This window comes from Mytilus edulis, chromosome 13 (assembly GCF_963676685.1).
Source record: "Mytilus edulis chromosome 13, xbMytEdul2.2, whole genome shotgun sequence".
Taxonomy (NCBI): Eukaryota; Metazoa; Mollusca; class Bivalvia; order Mytilida; family Mytilidae; genus Mytilus; species Mytilus edulis.
The window spans coordinates 66,118,173-66,137,724 of NC_092356.1; the positions used below are offsets into that span (position 1 = coordinate 66,118,173).

At 32.1% G+C, this 19,552-nt stretch overlaps 1 protein-coding gene across 1 annotated transcript in view; it reads left to right on the top strand.

Moving 5' to 3' along the window:
• Positions 1–1,571: 1,571 nt before the first annotated feature.
• Positions 1,572–19,552, top strand: part of LOC139500620 (uncharacterized) — a 63,948-nt gene continuing 45,967 nt past the window's right edge. The window contains exons 1-5 of the mRNA XM_071289370.1: positions 1,572–1,668; positions 9,271–9,432; positions 10,505–10,592; positions 13,978–14,119; positions 18,646–18,750. Coding sequence (XP_071145471.1) covers positions 1,583–1,668; positions 9,271–9,432; positions 10,505–10,592; positions 13,978–14,119; positions 18,646–18,750 — 583 coding nt within the window. The 5' untranslated portion in view covers positions 1,572–1,582. The remainder of the gene's footprint in view (positions 1,669–9,270; positions 9,433–10,504; positions 10,593–13,977; positions 14,120–18,645; positions 18,751–19,552) is intronic.

Sequence of the window (19,552 nt, forward strand, 5' to 3'; positions counted from 1 at the left end):
ATAGTCATCATACACTTAAAAAAATCTAGTTGGCCCTTCCACAAAATATTTAATTAGAATTTTTTTAAATGTTTATGAATTTTCGAAAATTCCACCTGACAACCGATCAGACAATAGTTTTAAGTTGAATCAATGCAGACTAGATCATTAACTGATGCTCATTAGTTAGTTGATACATTTGTCTTTTAAAATACAACTGACATATAAGGATCGTAATGGTGCAATGTGGATAAATTTATCGGTTTCCAAGAGCAATATTGGTAGCGCGTCATCCCTACAATGGCTCCCATTTCTACGATTGTGAAAATGAACTGGCGTAATGGGGAGATAATTTTGACGAAGTAGACTCCTGACTGAATGTGTATAGATTCAAAACAAAAACTGTCTGTGATGTGTAATGACACATTAAATGTATCCATTAATGGCCAAAAGATTAATGAAAGTCACTGTGAAAAAGTCCTGGGTATTTTTGTTGACAAAACTCTTTCTTGGTATGATCAAATTAATCATATAATCAAAAAAGTTAATTCTTCATTAGCTTTATTAAAAAGAATCAAGAAATACTTGAATCACAATGCACGAATTCTATTTTACAATGCGTATATTCTTCCACATTTGGATTACTGTTGTTCAGTATGGGGAAACTGTAACAAGTTTTTAGTTGACAGTTTACTAGAATTGCAACAAAGGGCAGCTAGAATTATTTAAACGAACACGATATTCGTAAACCATCTTTTGAACTTTTTAAGGAATCTGGAATTATTCCTGTTACTAAGAGAATATTTTACCACAAATCATTTTTAATGTATAAATCAAAACACCAACTGGCACCAAAATATTTATCCAATCTTATTGTGCCTACAAGTAGTAAACAATCGTACAATACTCGACTTTCTTCATCGGACAATTTTATTGTCCCTAAATCAAATACAGAATTATACAAATCAAGTTTTTCTTTTAGTGGTCCAAAAGTGTGGAATTCACAGCTGTCCAGTCAAATTAAAAAATCAAAAAGTATATCTGCATTCAAAAACTCTTACAAGTCATTTTATTTTTAAAAGTGTTAAATTTAAGCCACAATGTATACCATAGGTGTTTTTGTTGTTGTTGTTATATTACTTTATATACGTCTATTGTTTACATGTGTGTAATAGTAGATAATTTTTTTTTATTCATATTGTTAACATTGTACGTAGAGAGCCTTATTGAAAATTGGTTTAATCCAAATGAGTTACTCTCTTTAAATAAAGATATTACTATTATTATTATTATTAATATTTTGTATTATTATTATAATTATTATTACTATTATTATTAAAACTCTGGTCTAATAATGTTTCATTAATACAGATATTTCTTTCGTTTAATAGCAATGGCAATTGTTATCGTAAAGTTTGTTTCTGTGTGCGTTGCATTGTCGTTTGCAGTTATCGTATCAACGAAGGTCTAGTTGACACGATTCTTTTGTGTGTTGTTAAATGCGATAGTAAAACAATGTGATGCACGTTATCAATTTATCGAATGCTGTGACTAAACTATAATAACTTAGATGCTTTATTTTCAAAGATTGAAGGAACAAGAAATGGCTCTAACTAAAATGACGACAGAGTTTGGCGAATTACGGGCTGAAGTAGAAATCAAGCAAAGAACAATAAATGAAGTTACGAAGTAAGTATTGTTGTATTATAATATTTGCATAAATTTTAATAACTTTTTAAAATTATCCTGGATTTCTACCAAACTTGGACTGAAGCTTGTTTATGATCATAAGAAAGTATCCACCAATATGTTTTTTTTTAAATCCTGTTTATTCGTATTTTACTTATAAATTGACTTAATTTTTCTGCCAGTGAATATTGCATTCACTTTGTGGTTAAAGTTTTAAAATTTTTAATAACTTTCTTAAACTATCCTAGATTTCTACCAACCTTGGACAGACGCTTATTCATGATCAAAAGCTAGTATCAAGAAGGAAATTTTGTAAAAATTAATTTTCCAGTTTTTCCGTATCTATAATACTAAAATAACGAGGTTCAATTTGTCGGCCGTCATGGGGTAAAAACAACAATATAGCTAATATCTATTATAGGACAATGGTGATGATTAAAAATGACACCACTCCAGACCCTTTTGTTGTCAATTTAATTAATAATGCCAATAATTAACGTTCCGGGTCGAATCCGACTCCGATACCAATAGTATATTCACCTGTTACCTATTACCTAATATGTACGTTCCGAGTCTGACAGGCGCACCACCAAACTGTGTATTTAGGATTTTTCTATATACACGGGTCATAACCACAGGGTTGACACTTCTAAATTCAATCATTGTCACATTGTTCCCTATTGTAGCATTTTAATCAGTATGACTTTCTAAGATAACAATACGATAACTTCAAAGATGGACTAAAATTAAGGCGTATAGTTACAGTTTTCAATTTGTTAGCCGGCATGACGAAAAACAGCGAATCAAAGAATTCAACCTTATTTTTAACTAATATAGGAAAATGCTGTTGATTAAAAAATACTCCATTCCAGGCCCTTTTGTTTTCCAAATAATTAATATTACCAATAATTGATAAGTTCCAGGTCGACGGGTTCAAACAGAAAAATTTTGAAAGCAGAGAAAACTGTGCATCTTATAATCGGCATGACTTTATCAAATGACAATACCAATACTATAATAAGGCTTACGCATAGTTATATACTTTAATTTAGTCACGGAATCGCGATATCACGGTTGTGTTCTAGTGTTACTTATATATGGACTTTAACTTTAGTTCACATTACACACAATCTGCAGTGAAAGTTCTTAAAACATTTGTTAATTCATAAATTAGGCAAGACACTTGGTTTCGCGGAACCCAAATTAATTTTTCTAACTTCATTTCAGCAACATTCCAGCAGTGCATAGTATAAAAAATTGAAAACAACACGTTAAATAATTTCATGCATCCGAAGCGCTTTTCTGGATTTACCTTCATCAGGAACGCTCAAAGCCAAACATTTGAAATCAAAATATGTTTAAGTACCGAAACCGTTGAAGAGCTATTTGTCAAAAATACCCAAGTAGCCAAATTCATCTAATGCCAACTTTGCCTGAGGGAGTTGAAACCTTAGTATTAAAATAATTTCAAAATTTATAAACGGACAATTTTAGCAAAGTTTGTTAAATCATGTCAGCAACGAGCTGAAGTACGTCCATTATTCATAGTTAATTATTCATTATTCAATAATGAATAATGAAATAGTTCACTATTCACTATTCAATATTAAAAAATGAATAATGAATAATGAAATAGTTTATGTTTCATTATTCAAATTGAAGCGGTGAAAAGTGAAATAAATATAAAAAAAAAATGACTGTTGACACTATAGCTCTATTTTGATTCGCAATGACCATTAGAGGGTTTACGGAGGACCTAAATGCCACAACAAACGTAAAAATGAGGAAATATGAAAAAGAAGATGTGGTATGATTGCCAATGCAATGAGACAACTATCCACAAAATACCAAAATGACACAGACATCAACAATTATAGGTCACCGTACGGCCTTCAACAATGAGCAAAGCCCATACCGCATAGTCAGCTATAAAAGGCCCCGATAAGACAATGTGAAACAATTCAAACGAAAAATTTAACGGCCTTATTTATGTAAAAAAATGAACGAAAAAACAAAATTGAATCACATAAACAAACGACAACCACTTAATTACAGGTCACCTGACTTGGGACAGGCACATAAATAAATAATGTGGCGGGGTTAAACATGTTAACCAATTTTGAATAATAAAATGGATATTTTGAATAATGGAATGGACTGATATGATTTTTCAGCCCCTAATTACAGATATATATTATACCTCAATCGAAATCTTATTAAGAGAGGAACAAAAGTTATATACTCAATATGTTATGTAACGCATATTAGAGGAGTAACGAAGGACTTAAATATCGAAATACGCGTGAACATTGAGAAATAGCTAATTTTGAATAATGAAATGGATATTTTAAATAATGGAATCGACTGGCAGGACCCTTCAGCCCCTAATTACAGTTATACATAGTATACCTCGATCGAAAGCTAATTGAGAGAGAAAAAAAAACCCGTATATAGTCAATATGTTCCGCAACGGATATTAAAGGAGTTACCAAGGACTTAAATATCGGAATTCGCCTGAACATTGAGAAATAGTCAATTTTGAATAATGAAATGGATATTTTGAATAATGGAATAGACTGCTATGACTCTTCAGCCTCTAATTACAGATATATATTATACCTTGATCGAAAGCTTATTAAGAGAGGAACAAAAGATATAAAGTCAATATGTTCTGAAACGCATATTAGAGGAGTAATGAATGACTTAAATATCGAAACACGCGTGAACATTGAAAAATTGTCAATTTTGAATAATGAAATGGATATTTTGAATAATGGAATGGACTGCTATGACCCTTCAGCCCCTAATTACAGATGTATATTATACCTCGATCGAAAGCTTATTAAGAGAGGAACAAAAGGTATATAGTCAATATGTTCCGCAACACATATTAGAGGAGTAATGAAGGACTTAAATATTGAAATACGCCTGAACATTGAGAAATATCAAATTTTGAATAATGAAATGGATATATTGAATAATGGAATGGACTGGCAGGACCCTTCAGCCCCTAATTACAAATATATATTATATCTCAATCGAAAGCTTATTAAAAGAGGAACAAAAGAGGTATATAGTCAATATAGTCTGCAACGCATATTAGAGGAGTAACGAAGGACTTATAATTATCGAAATACGCCTGAACATTGAGAAATAGCCAATTTTGAATAATGAAATGGATATTCTGAATAATGGAATGGTTTGGCAGGACCCTTCAGCCCCTAATTACAGATATACATTATACCTCGATCGAAAGCTTATTAAAAGAGGAAAAAAAGGTATATAGTCAATACGTTCCGCAACGGATATTACATGAGTAATCAAGGACTTAAATATCGGAATACGCCTGAACATTGAGAAATTGTCAATTTTGAATAATGAAATGGATATTTTGAATAATGGAATGGACTAATAGGACCCTTCAGCCCCTTATAACAGATATATATTATACCTCGATCGAAAGCTTATTAAGAGAGGAAAAAAAGGTATATAGTCAATATGTTCCGCAACGGATATTACAGGAGTAACGAAGGACTTAAATATCGAAATACGCGTGAACATTGAGAAATAACTTATTTTAAATAAAGGAATGCTGCAACTCGTCAGCTTCTTATTAAGGAAAAAAATATAAACCAAATCAAGGCTTATGGATGGAGGAATAACCTGAGAATAATCGGTATGTGCCGCAATGACCATTACAGAGGTTACAGATGGAATAAATGCCAAAATACGAGTGAAAATTAAGAAATAGCCAATTTTGAATAATGAAATAGATATTTTGAAAAAAAAATGAGGGATTTTTTAAAAAGTAGGGTTTATCCCTCCCAACGACAAAATATTCGTGTCTAGGTGGTACTTTCTTTTTATAAATCGAATCACTACACATTCGTTAAACAAGTCTTTTAGTTTGTCCCCACAGATTTAACCGCAAACATCATCGTTTTTGTGACCAATCTCATAACATACATTTCTTTAACATGCCTTAGGTATTGACAATTTACTTGGAAACTTTTCATATACCCCCACGACACCTACCAATGAGGAAATCCTGAATAGGTTTGTTTTATGCTCTTTAGAAAATTCAACCAAAGATGAAGAACTGGATGTTTCATCACTGTATTTGATACCTAAACTACACAAGTATGGCCTACAAACAATGGTCTCTTGGTGGGTCTTCCAAGTCCTCCATGAAACCTATGTTTTAGTAACTAACAGCAATTTTTTGAGCAATCAAAGCCGGACTTCAAGGTTATTGTGAAACTGCCTATTCTACAGGTCTAAAACTCTTTCATCTTGCAACAGTTTTAAAATATTTGAATTTTCTAAACTATATGCAAGTATTGTCCATCCAAACTAAAAGACTTTTTTAACGAATGTGTAGTGATTCGATTCATAAAAAGAAAGTACCACCTAGACACGAATATTTTGTCGTTGGGAGGGATAAACCCTACTTTTTAAAAAATCCCTCAATTTTTTTTTCAAAATATCTATTTCATTATTAAAAATTGGTTATTTCTTAATTTTCACGCGTATTTTGGCATTTATTCCCTCTGTAACCTCTGTAATGGCACATACCGATTATACTGAGTTTATTCCTCCATCCATAAGCTTTGACTTGCTTTATATTTTTTTCCTTAATAAGAATCTGACGAGTTGCAGCATTCCTTTATTTAAAATAAGTTATTTCTCAATGTTCACGCTTATTTCGATTTTTAAGTCCTTCGTTACTCCTTTAATATCCGTTGCGGAACATATTGACTATATACCGTTTTTTCCTCTCTTGATAAGCTTTCGATCGAGGTATAATATATATCTTTTATAAGGGGCTGAAGGGTCCTATTAGTCCATTCCATTATTCAAAATATCCATTTCATTATTCAAAATTGACAATTTCTCAATGTTCAGGCGTATTCCGATATTTAAGTCCTTGATTATTCCTGTAATATCCGTTGCGGAACATATTGACTATATACCTTTTTTCCTCTCTTAATAAGCTTTCGATCGAGGTATAATATATATATATCTGTAATTAGGGGCTGAAGGATCATAGCAGTCCATTCCATTATTCAAAATATCCATTTCATTATTCAAAATTGGCTATTTCTCAATGTTCAGGCGTATTTCGATATTTAAGTCCTTTGTTACTTCTCTAATTTGCGTTTCGGAACATATTGACTATATTCTTTTTGTTCCTCTCTTAATAAGATTTTAATTTAGGTATAATATATATCTGTAATTATGGGCTGAAGGTCATAGCAGTCCATTCCATTATTCAAAATATCCATTTCATTATTCAAATTGGCTATTTCTCAATGTTCAGGCGTATTACGATATTAAAGTCCTTCGTTACTCCTCTAATATGCGTTGCAGACTATATTGACTATATACCTCTTTTGTTCCTCTTCTAATAAGCTTTCGATTGAGATATAATATATATTTGTAATTAGGGGCTGAAGGGTCCTGCCAGTCCATTCCATTATTCAATATATCCATTTCATTATTCAAAATTTGATATTTCTCAATGTTCAGGCGTATTTCAATATTTAAGTCCTTCATTACTCCTCTAATATGTGTTGCGGAACATATTGACTATATACCTTTTGTTCCTCTCTTAATAAGATTTCGATTGAGGTATAATATATATCTGTAATTAAGGGTTGAAGGGTCATAGCAGTTCATTCCATTATTCAAAATATTCCTTTTCATTATTCAAAATTGGCTATTTCTTAATTTTCACGCGTATTTTGGCATTTAATCCCTCTGTAACCTCTATAAAGGTCATTGCGGCACATACCGATTATACTCAGCTTAACCCCGCCACATTATTTTTTGAATGTGCCTGTCCCAAGTCAGGAGCCTGTAATTTAGTGGTTGTCGTTTGTTTATGTGTTACATATTTGTTTTTCGTTAATTTTTTTAACATTATTAAGGCCGTTAGTTTTCTCGTTTGAATTGTTTTACATTGTCTTATCGGGGCCTTTATTAGCTGACTATGCGGTATGGGCCGTACGGTGACCTATAGTTGTTGATGTCTGTGTCATTCTGGTCTTTTGTTGATAGTTGTCTCATTAGCAATCATACTACATCTTCTTTTTCATATTTCCTCATTTTTACGCATGTTGTGGTATTTAGGTCCTCCGTAAACCCTCTTATGGTCATTGCGAATCAAAAGAGAGCTATAGTGTCAACAGTCAATTTTTTTATATTTATTTCACTATTCACCGCTTCAATTTGAATAATGAAGCATAAACTATGTCATTATTCATTATTCATTTTTTAATATTGAATAGTGAATAGTGATTTATTTCATTATTCATTATTGAATAATGAATAATGAACTATGAATAATGGACGTACTTCAGCGCGGTCATGTCAATGGCAAAGTACTGATTACTGAGTTGATGATACCATTGGGGACTGATAGTCCACCAGAAGAGGTATCTACCCAGTGATGTAAATAATTGAAAACAACATGTTAAAAATTTCTTGCGTCCGAAACGCTTTTCTGAATTAACCTTCATCAGGAACGCTCAAAGCAAAACATTTGAAATCCGAAGATGTATAAGTACCGAAACCGTTGAAGAGCTATATGTCAAAAATACCTAAATTAAATAGCCAAATTCATTTAAAGCCAATTTTGCCTGGGGGAGTTGAAACCTTATTTTTAAAATAATTTCAAAATTTATAAACTGACAATTTTAGTAAAGTTTGTTAAATCATGTCAGTACCAAAGTACTGACTACTGAGCTGATGATACCCTCGGGGACTGATAGTCTACTTTTCTGGATTTACCTTCATCAGAAACGCTCAAAGCCAAACACTTGAAATCATAAGATGTATATATATATAAATCGCCCATTGGATTCAATTCCTATTATGGTTTCTTTAGAGTACTGATGCTCACAAGGAAGCTAACGAAAAAAATGTTTTATGTGATGAAGTGGAAATCGTTTATTTGATAATTCTACATACGGCATCACGAGGTTGTTTGTCGTTACGGAATATCTTGTTTCACATTTTCCAACTGTCGTTACCTTAATCCCGTCCTCTTTTCCTCGAAGATGACCTACCAAATTATACTTATTACCGTTTTTTACTAACATGTGTAACATGACGAGTGTCCAATGTGGAATAGGATCTGATCACCTTTTCTGAACACCTGATATATCACTTTTGATATCTTTCGGATCTTTTTTTCTTTTTATAAATATCGACGACATCGTAAATATATTATCTGCAGATATGTAAACACATTTATTTACAAGCATGTGAAATTAAACAGGACCTGATTACTCTTCCGGAGCAATTTTGGGTGGGGTTCGTGTAGCTCAGTCTTAAGTTCTCTATGATGTTTCTTGTGTAGTTCTATTTTCTGTTAGTTTTTTCATTTTTAACCATGGCGTTGACAGCTTATTTTCGATTTATAAGTTTGTCTGTTCCTCTGGTATCTTTCGCCCCTCTTCGATTTATTGTGGTATATTCCTAGTCCAAAGTTTATATTTTTATTTATCCATCTAATAATTATTCAGTTCAGTAGTTTTATATGCATTGATTAAGCTTCAGATGAAAAAAATTAATTAATACTTCAAATATTCTTGACAGAGAGGCTGCTGATAATATCAAGAAGATTACGACAGAGTTTGAAGATAAGATTAAACTTCTTGAAGCCAGGTTAATGACATCTGAAGAGGACAATTACAAAGCAGTAAAAGTTCAGGAAAATTTGAAAAAGCAACTAAGTGAAGCAACTGATCAGTATAACAGGTTTGTACAAATGTTTCAGTGTTAAATTAAAGAAAAAGTTGCATATTTAACCTACTATTCAAAAATATCAAAATTTATGTTTAAAGCGAAACATGAATTGAATGAAAATGTTCGAACTAATCCATTAATTCCATCGTAAGCAGCCTACATTTTCAATTCCACTTAATTTTCTGTTTATGCCTTTTAAGTTTTGTTGATATTAATACAACAATATATATATTTTTAATAGGAAGATGATCTAAAATTGTCGACAAGTGACCTAATGACATAGACGTTAAGAATGTCCAACCCTCCCCTAACCTGTGAAAGTGGTGTAATAAACAAATGAACAAACTATATAAAAATCAGTTATAAAGGTCCAAACTCATCAGATAGTTTCAAAGCAAGAAAGCAAGTACTAAAAAAACACACACTGGACGAATCCGGGTATTTATGCAGCCGTATGCATCCAACAAAATACACTTAAGTTTATATATGAAAAAAATCACAGTTACTGATAGCTGGTCCAAAGCCAATTACAATAAACTCAAAAATCATGTATCTTAGACTCAAGTATCAATTATTACACATCAAAAGTCATGTTAAGTTAAGTTTAGTTTAGACGTCATTAACATTAAGAGAAAACAAAAGTTATTGCGCAATGCCAAAATATGTGCATCGACAGATTGTAGAGCCGTTAATGTACAATATTAGATTGGTTTTAATTTACTGATAACAAAATCTATATTTATGCCAATAAAACAGTATTTGTTGAAAATCTGATTACAGTGTTGAAATGAAAACCTTTTAGAATAAGTTTATTTAAAGGGTCTTTTAATTTACCCGTATTGTATCTAAATTTAGTATTTTTAGTATGTCCATGCCGAGAATATATAATCAAAAACTAGTTTAGTATACTACGATAATCTTCCAACGCGAATTGCCGTTATAAAAAATACAATACAAAAATGTTTTAATACCTATAAAACAGGACCACCACCAAAAAATAGACCTTATTTGAATTAAATGTACACTGATATATGTTGTATTGTAAGACGGATACTGATGTTTTGCTCCATATTATTTTTAATAGGGAACGAGAAAAAAACACCAAGCTGCAAACTGTTATACTGAAACAAGAACAAGATTCCAAAGCAACAGCAAGGAATAACAAGGATATGGTTCGTAGTTTTTGGCATAATTTTTTGAAAGACTAATAAACTGCGAGATGATTACTAGTTTCTATTGCAAATACTTCATCAAGAAAATATTAAAAAACAATTACGACGCCAGATTCAGAAAACGTTAATGTGGCTGGGGCGTCTTATTTAAAATTAATAGAACTTTTTGATAATTTGTCAAAATGATGTTTTTATCATGCTTTTTCAAAAAGATAATGAAAATTATGTGTCACCGGAATGTTTTTCACGCTAAAGATTGTGCAAAATTGTCAGATTTTGTAATAGCATAACACCACAACAAAGAAAAACACACGATAAAATATCAATTGGCAGGCTTAACTCAATCAAACAACTTAAATAAATAATTACTAATACTAATATCTTGTATAATAATTTTGTTCCGTAATTATTTTGGTCTTTCTTCTGAAATGGGAAAGATGAGATTGCAGATCCGCGAACTCTCATCTTAATCATATCCAATGAAAGCTGATTAAACTGTTTATCCTCTGTCTCAGTATCAATGGATGGATCAGACTCATATTCTTTAATGACAGTTTTGATATCCCCAATAACTTTTTCAATCATTTCAGTTTCCTTCAAAAGACTGTTATTAAATTTCCATGTACCAGTCCCTCTAATCTGGCATGAAAGTTTTAAATTAATACATAATTATACAGGAGAATGATCCGAACTATTACTAATTCCTATATCTGATGTAACTTCAAATGCTTCTATACCAGAGGTAATCATGAAGTAGTCCAAACGACTTTGTTTACGATTTGGACCCCGCCATGAGTACCTCTTTTTAAAATGGTGTTGGAGGCGCCATATATCTAATTAATCAAGGCCATGTATGACCTCATGTATCTTAGCTTTTGACTTGGGGTTATTTTCACTTCTATAATGTAATGTGTCCATCTCATAATCTTGAACAACATTCCAATCTCCCACCACTACAACCGATGAGTTGCTAAAGTGGGACATTTTGTTTGTTATGTTGTCAAAAAAGGCTGGATCATCAATATTAGGTCAATATATTGCTGCCAAAGTTATACGATAGTCCTGAATGGTGACATCTAATATAATAATATTACCAGACAAGTCTATAGTTTCCGCATGGATTTTTATTTCAAAAGTATTTTCGAAAAGAATAGCTACCCTTCTACTTTTACTAGAAAAAGAACTAAATTTCCCCACATATCTCCATTCATGCAGCCATTGTTTTTCTTTTTCAGATGTGCTATGGGTGTCTACTAATATAATTATATCATTTTGTAAATACATTGTATATCAATTCTTTTAACTGTTTCTGATAAAACCCTGCAGTTTACACTACCAATAGTTATAGTCGACATAATATAATCAAGTGGTTAAACAAAAATAGCTTAAATAATAATAAATATAAATATCTATAAGCCCAATATACCAGAGCAGTATGAACAAACCATAAACATGTGCATCTATATGTCAAAGTATTTTCTAAATGTTTCAATTTTTTTTACTTCGAGTTACCCCCAATCCCGCAAACAAAAATTGTCGAGAGCATCATAGTATAAATAAAATGAGAAAATAATTTTTGTGCTTAAGTAAAACTAAAAGATATATAAAACAAGTTCTGTTGAAAGTATCAACTTTGTTGTTGAACAATATAAAAAAGAACGATATTTCTAAATGATAACAACAAATTAAATAATAAACAACTTTAAAAAAAATGTATAACAAATGTTAGAAACGGTCATTATACGAATTAATTCTAATGAGTTGAGATTCTGCCTTATGTTCATAAATGTCAAAACGATGCCGTTCCCCCTGGCTGTTAGTGCCATATATGTGACCGTTGAAATACCACGCACTGGTGACATCCTCATACAGATATAACCTATTAAGTAGCCCATGGTTCAATTTTGTGAAATCGTCAGAGATGCGAACTTCTAACTTCTCATTGATAAATTTTCTATTTCGCAATATAGAGATTTTTGTTTCAATGCGCATAAATTTCACAAGAATTGGTATAGGTTTGCCGTTTTTTCCTGGTATCCTTTGTGCTGCTAAAATCTCTGATGGTTCAATTGTTACACCCAGGTTAATTATCTCATGAAAAAAGCTATGATGTAATCTTTCTCCCTTTTCTTCTGGAAAGTCAAATATTTTAATATTTTTTTCCTTGAGTATGGTTCATTCCAGTTTGACAATTGCATTGCTTCGATTGCACGCCTACCCTTATTTTCAATCTTTTCTTTCAAAAGTCTGTTTTCTTTGTGAAAGTTTGCGTTGTTTTCTAAGTTATTCGCATTCCGAAATTCTACACTGTCTATTCTTTTACTTAGTCTAGATACCTCTGACTTAAAAAAGTGCTTTTCTACGTTCTCTTTATAAGTTTGAATTTCAACCATCATTGTTTTTTTCATCTCTTTTTTCATTTGGGCAAGTAACTGTTTCAATGACAATCATTTTTACATCTTCTTTTTTCAATATGTTTTTCATTGAATTTTTTTATCTCATTGAATTCGGTTTCGATGCATAAACCATGATCGCCATAGATAGACATGTATGCGGGCGTTTTGCAGATTTTGGTTTTGCAGGTGTTGAGTCATTAAAAAAGAGTCATCATATCCTGTGTAGCAGAGAGTTTGCCAACATAAGATGTCAATTAGAATGACTTAACTCAATAAAAAAGTGCATTTATTTGTACTGTATTCCTGCCATGTGATGTCATCATTTTAGAGGTATAATCAACTTTACTATAAAGCGCGGGGTTTGCCTAGCCACACAACCAGGTTGAACCCACCAATAATTTTGAAATGTCCAATGGCAGTTGTTATATATTAGTTCGTTTAGTGTATGTTGTATTGTCTTTTGTTTTTTGTTGAATAGTATTTCCGTTGGTCCCCTCTTATTGTTGATGTATTCCCCTCTTTTTAGTTTGAAACCCGGAATAGTTTTCTCTCAATCGATTGGTGGCTTTTGAACAGCGGTATACCACTTTTGCCTTTATTTACCTTCAACAATGATTACAATTTATACGGTTGTCAATTTAAACAAGTTAACTTCATCAAATTACTAGCACAAAATTTGTCACTAGCTAATATCATTCTACATGTTTTTCATTAAATACTTACTGACATCTCAAAATATTCTGAATTTAATCACATTGCATTGCATTTTTTCTGGTATCTCCCAAAAGTTTTAAATATTTATCTTACGCATACAACATATTTTCTATTCACTGTGACAACACCTAATGTTGAAACGGAAAATCGTCCAAAGCAATCATAGAAGTAGGAACAATAAATACTTTCAAATGAAAATGCAAATAGCTTATCTCATTTAGAGGCGATACTTCTTATTTGTGTAAATATAAAATAATCTTAAATGCATTTTACAGGTATTTCAGGATTCAGACCTTTATAAAACTAGGACAGAAACATTACCAAGTTCATCAATACCTCTTTCTTCATATTCAACTCCAAAACACATTTCAAGTAGATATTGTGACCCAAGGACGAAGCATTCCCTGCCACAATCAGGTATAGTGTTTCCTTTTCTAATACTAGTTATTGAAGAACTATTATAAGATACATCTTACGTTTCAAATGAAATTAAAGGGTTAGAAAACTTTTTATAAAAACCAATAAAAATCATAAATTGAATAAGTATACGATACAATGGAAAAAAAATGAAAGACTAAACAGATGAAGTCACAGTTTTCAAACTTTACTCAAGACTAGCAATTAAACAACAGAAATCTCGCTAAAATAATATGGTGCGCTGAAAAGGTCAGCATTATCTTGTCCATTTTTTGAACCCGTGCTTTCCACGTTAAACACATACAGCTTAGGTTAAATCAACGTCAAGAACCTTTAATAAAAAAAGGGTGATTTTGATTGTTGTCTGTAAATTGTTGCTGGTTTCTTTTAATGAGTTTACGTTTATTCATCCCTTACGATAATTGGCTTATGATGGGAAAAAAACAATGATGGTAAAATATATATATATACTGAACGACTTTAAAAACGCATCACTCGTTTTGTTGATTTTTTTTTTTACCAAATCTTGTTTGATTTTTTTACAACTACTTTGCATGCTTATCATACTTCTTTCTCTTTACAAATAAAAATCAAAATCTGACTAACCTGTGGTTATTGAACTTCCGAATTTTTGAAGTCACACGAATTTCTTAAAGCGAAATTTTGGACCCATGAAAGATTGTTTCAGGTTTTTTTGCTTTGTAAAACAGTTCTTGCAATCCTTTGCCTCACTTAATTCAGTTAAACAATGTTGCATCTCCATTTTGCCAAGACTGAGAAATATATTTTTTAATTAGCCCTTAAGAAAACTGCAACATGAAAACATAAACGTGCTGCAACCATACTGTATTACTTCAGAAACTTGTCTTAGTGTCCTTCCGACAACGATACAAGTAAACAAGATTTGTTGCTGGCCATCACTGAACAGATCAACGTGTAATGACAATAAACTGTCAACAGAATTTGATTACGCAAAGTCATTTGCCAGACATGTTAAAAGCCGCACGTCAACTGCTTAACAAATTGCCGTTGTGCCATTGCGTACAGATTCATGCCATAAATGTTTCCCATTAACTGAATTGCCAAAAAATTCCAACCGCATAATTACCAAAACTAATTAATGGGTTGAACAAATGCAAAATCAGAAGGTGTAAAACAGAACCCAAAATATGTCAGACAGAATTTGTTGACCTTTCTGACAATCATTTTGGCGTTTGTTATAGGCAGTCATTGCTTTTAACGGTGACATATTCATTCAAAAATGACAAAAACATAATCTAGTGTTGCGTTTCTAAAGTCGGTCAGTATATATTATAATTATTAATAAATTTCAATGTCTTCCTGAAAACATGATATTATGAATGTTGACTCTCAAAATATAATACCGCACTCAAAAATTGAGCGTATACCGTAATTATCTTCATACATTGGATCTGCTTACCCTTCCGGAGCACCTGAGATCACCCCTAGTTTTTGGTGGGGTTCGTGTTGTTTATTCTTTAGTTTTCTATGTTGTGTCATGTTTACTATTGTTTTTCTGTTTGTCTTTTTCATTTTTAACCATGGCGTTGTCAGTTTGTTTTAGATTTATGAGTTTGACTGTCCCTTTGGTATCTTTCGTCCCTCTTTTTGTACAGGTTTGTCTACTTGTTTATGTACATACATGTAAGTTATAGTGTTTATCAAATGTGATTTGACTGTATTTTTTTTCAACAATAGTTTCATTCTTATTATACTATTATTTGTATTATATTATTCGTTTCTATTTGTTGTTGTCTACTAACATTTTTATAGTTCAATGTAATTCAAGCTATAAGAAATCAAGTATGACAAGAACACTTAGTTAATGAACATAACCTTCAATTGAATGATCTGATGAAATGGCATCCAATTTCACTAGTACTGTAGATGTATTTTTTAAAACACATATAAAAGAGGGACAAAAGAAACAAAAGGGACAATCAAACACATAAATCCAAAATAAACTGACAACACCATGGCTAAAAATGAAAAAAAACAAACAGAAAAACAATAGTACACATGACACAACATAGAAAACTAAAGAATAAACAACACGAACCCCACCAAAAACTAGGGGTGATCTCAGGTGCTCCGGAAGGGTAAGCAGATCCTGCTCTACATGTGCCACCCGTCGAGTTGCTTATGTGATAACGAATCCGGTAAATAGTCTTATTCGGTAGGTCACATTCAAGAAAGGGAAGGGGATTGTAGAAACGACGTAAGGTACATATCCGATATCATTTGTGAAACGGTAATCCATAACGGTCAACCAACTCGTGTCGGCGTCCGTAAAATTTACGAAGGTGATTTCAACTTCACTATTTGGAACTCTTGGTTTAATAGCTTCCTTGTGAGCAGCAACCCTCTATCAAGAAAATCATGATAGGAAATGCAAGCACAGTAATATCGTATCAATTGGGAGATATATACCCCGTATGCAGGTGCTGATGGAATGTTGCTACTTAGAAATGGAAAGTTCACAAATGGAAAGTCAAAATCATGTCTTTTGTCATATAGTTTTGTTTTCAACCGACCCTCATTGTCAATTTTTAGATGTTAGTCAAAATATGAAGCCGTTTAAACTCTATTGTAGTATCCTTTATCTCTATTTGGATGGGATAGACGTTTTCAGCATAGTCACCAAATTTTGAATTATTTAGTGTAAGAACATCATCTTTATAGCGAAAAATAGAGTTAAAGGATATTGCTAACTTCTTACCTTTCTTCCTAAGAAGTTCCTGCATGAAGTCAGCCTAATAATAATAAAGAAATAAGTCGGCAAGTAGAGGGGCACAGTTTGTTCCCACCGGAATGCCGACAGCCTGTTGAAAAACACGTCCTCTGAACGTAACAAATATGTTGTCAATCAAGAAATCAAGCATCTTGATAATATCAGTTTCAGAGAATTTTTTGTTTGAATCAGAGTGATCCTTTACAAAGTAGGATTTATCCCTCCTTAAGACAAGATACTTGTAGCTACGTTTGTCATTCTTTTTTATCAAGCAAAGCAATACCAACTCTTTCAATTTATCTTTTAGTTTGGAATGTGGAATAATTGTGTAAAGAGTAGAAAAGTCAAATGTTTTAATACTGTTACAAGATGAAAGAGAGTTATATTGTATGTACTCTAAAAGATCTTTGGTTTTTTAAAGTATCCACATCTGATTCACGCCACCTCTCGAATAGGCAGTTTCACAATAACTTTCTCTGTGTGCTTTTTATGTCCCACCTACGATAGTAGAGGGGCGTTATGTTTTCTGGTCTGTGCCTCCGTTCGTTCGTCCGTTCGTTCGTCCGTCCGTTCGATTGTCCGTGCGTCCATTCGCCCCACTTCAGGTTAAAGTTTTTGGTCAAGGTAGTTTTTGATGAAGCTGAAGTCCAATCAACTTGACACATAGTACACTTGTTGCTTATGATATGATCTTTCTAATTTTAAAACCAAATGAGATTGATGGCCCCAATTTCAGGGTCCACTGAACATAGAAAACGAAAGTGGCAGTTTCAGGTTAAAGTTTTTGATCAAGGTAGTTTTTGATGAAGCTGAAGTCCAATCAACTTGAAACTTAGTACACTCGTTGCTTATGATATGATCTTTCTAATTTTAAAGCCAAATTAGACTTTTGGCCCCAATTTCAGGGTCCACTGAACATAGAAAATGAAAGTGGCAGTTTCAGGTTAAAGTTTTTGGTCAAGGTAGTTTTTGATGAAGCTGAAGTCCAATCAACTTGAAACCTAGTACACATATTTCCTATATGGTATGATCTTTCTAATTTTAAAGGCAAATTAGAGTTTTGACCCCAATTTCAGAGTCCACTGGACATAGAAAATGAAAGTGGGAGTTTCAGATTAAAGTTTTTGGTCAAGGTAGTTTTTGATGAAGTTGAAGACCAAACAACTTGAAACTTAGTACACATGTTCCCTATATGGTATGATCTTTCTAATTTTAATGCCAAATTAGATTTTTTACCCAATTTAACGATCCATTGAACATGGAAAATGATAGTCCGAGTGGGGCATCTGTGTACTAAGGACACATATTTGTTTTGTCCTTGTACTCCGTTTTAAGTGTGTTAAACAATGAAACAACACGTCCGTAACAACAGGTTTAATTATTGTTTTAATTCCCGCCTTTAGATGCACGAGGTAATTGGGCTTCGCTTATGTGCAGACACATATATACTGTTCTACCGGTTTAATATGACGCTTGCAAAAATCTAAATATAAAAGGGAGATAAATCCAATACTCAACCATCTAATAAAATCTAATTCGTATTGATTCAATCTCTTTATGTAAAGGGAAAACATATTTAGAAATTCAAAACATTACTCGAATGTTTAAGAGCTGATTGAAATTGAGGAAACGTATACTCAGACACAGAAAAGAATCAACGCTTGGCATGCGGATTTTAGATATATTTTTTTTTTTCAACACTACAAATTTCATAAGAACAATATCTGTTTTTGAATAATCGTTATATTTTGCCATTAATTATTTTTTGAACTAGGCTCTTTGTTGACAACAGGAATATACTGTGATGGTCATTTTATTGATTGTGATGTGGATCGTAGTCTGGTTGGATCATACAGTTTATTGAGGAAATCAGGAAAAGGTTAAAAAAAATTATAATGCTTTTCAATGTTAATGCAATTTTTAAATTTTTTGGGGCTTATGCTCTTTGTCATTTTTAATATTTATCACATGTCTTTCATGATGTTTAAATAAATAGACATTACAAACATTTATATTAAAGCGACTAGGTATGTATTACATTAGCACGAAGCAGTGCAAGCTGCACCTTTCGAACTTAATTCTAAATTGAATAACTCTTGGAATTTCTTTCAAAGATTTCAATGCCGATAAATAATTGTTCCATGTTTAAAAGAACATATTAAAGACCATTTCAGAACAATGACAAGGACAATGGTCCTTTCTGAAACAGAAATGTTAGCGATGTTATTGTAGGCAATATAATACGTCATGATAAGTTACATCATGCAACCTCTCTCCGATAAAAATGTAAATACCACTGTATGAATTGCATGTGTCAGAAGCGCTTTTCCGGGATAACCATCAACATGAACGCTCAACGTCGAATATTTGAAGTCAAGGAATATAAAAATCGAAATACTCGTCCAACTATACTATAAACAACTGTCATACATGTGGAATTTTTGCTAGCTAAGTACATATTAGCAAAAGTTAAGGGCATACGATACAGTTTAGATCCGTATTTACAAGTTGATGAAAATTTACATATATATATAGGCTATTTTTTGCCTGATCAAAAATCAAAAATATAATAAAAAAAATATACCTTCATGTGCTACTTTTTGAGTTAAATGAGGTCGAAATTTTGTAAATTAGCTCAAACTCGGATTTGTGGCCGTATTTTCTTTTTCGAAAGAAACACA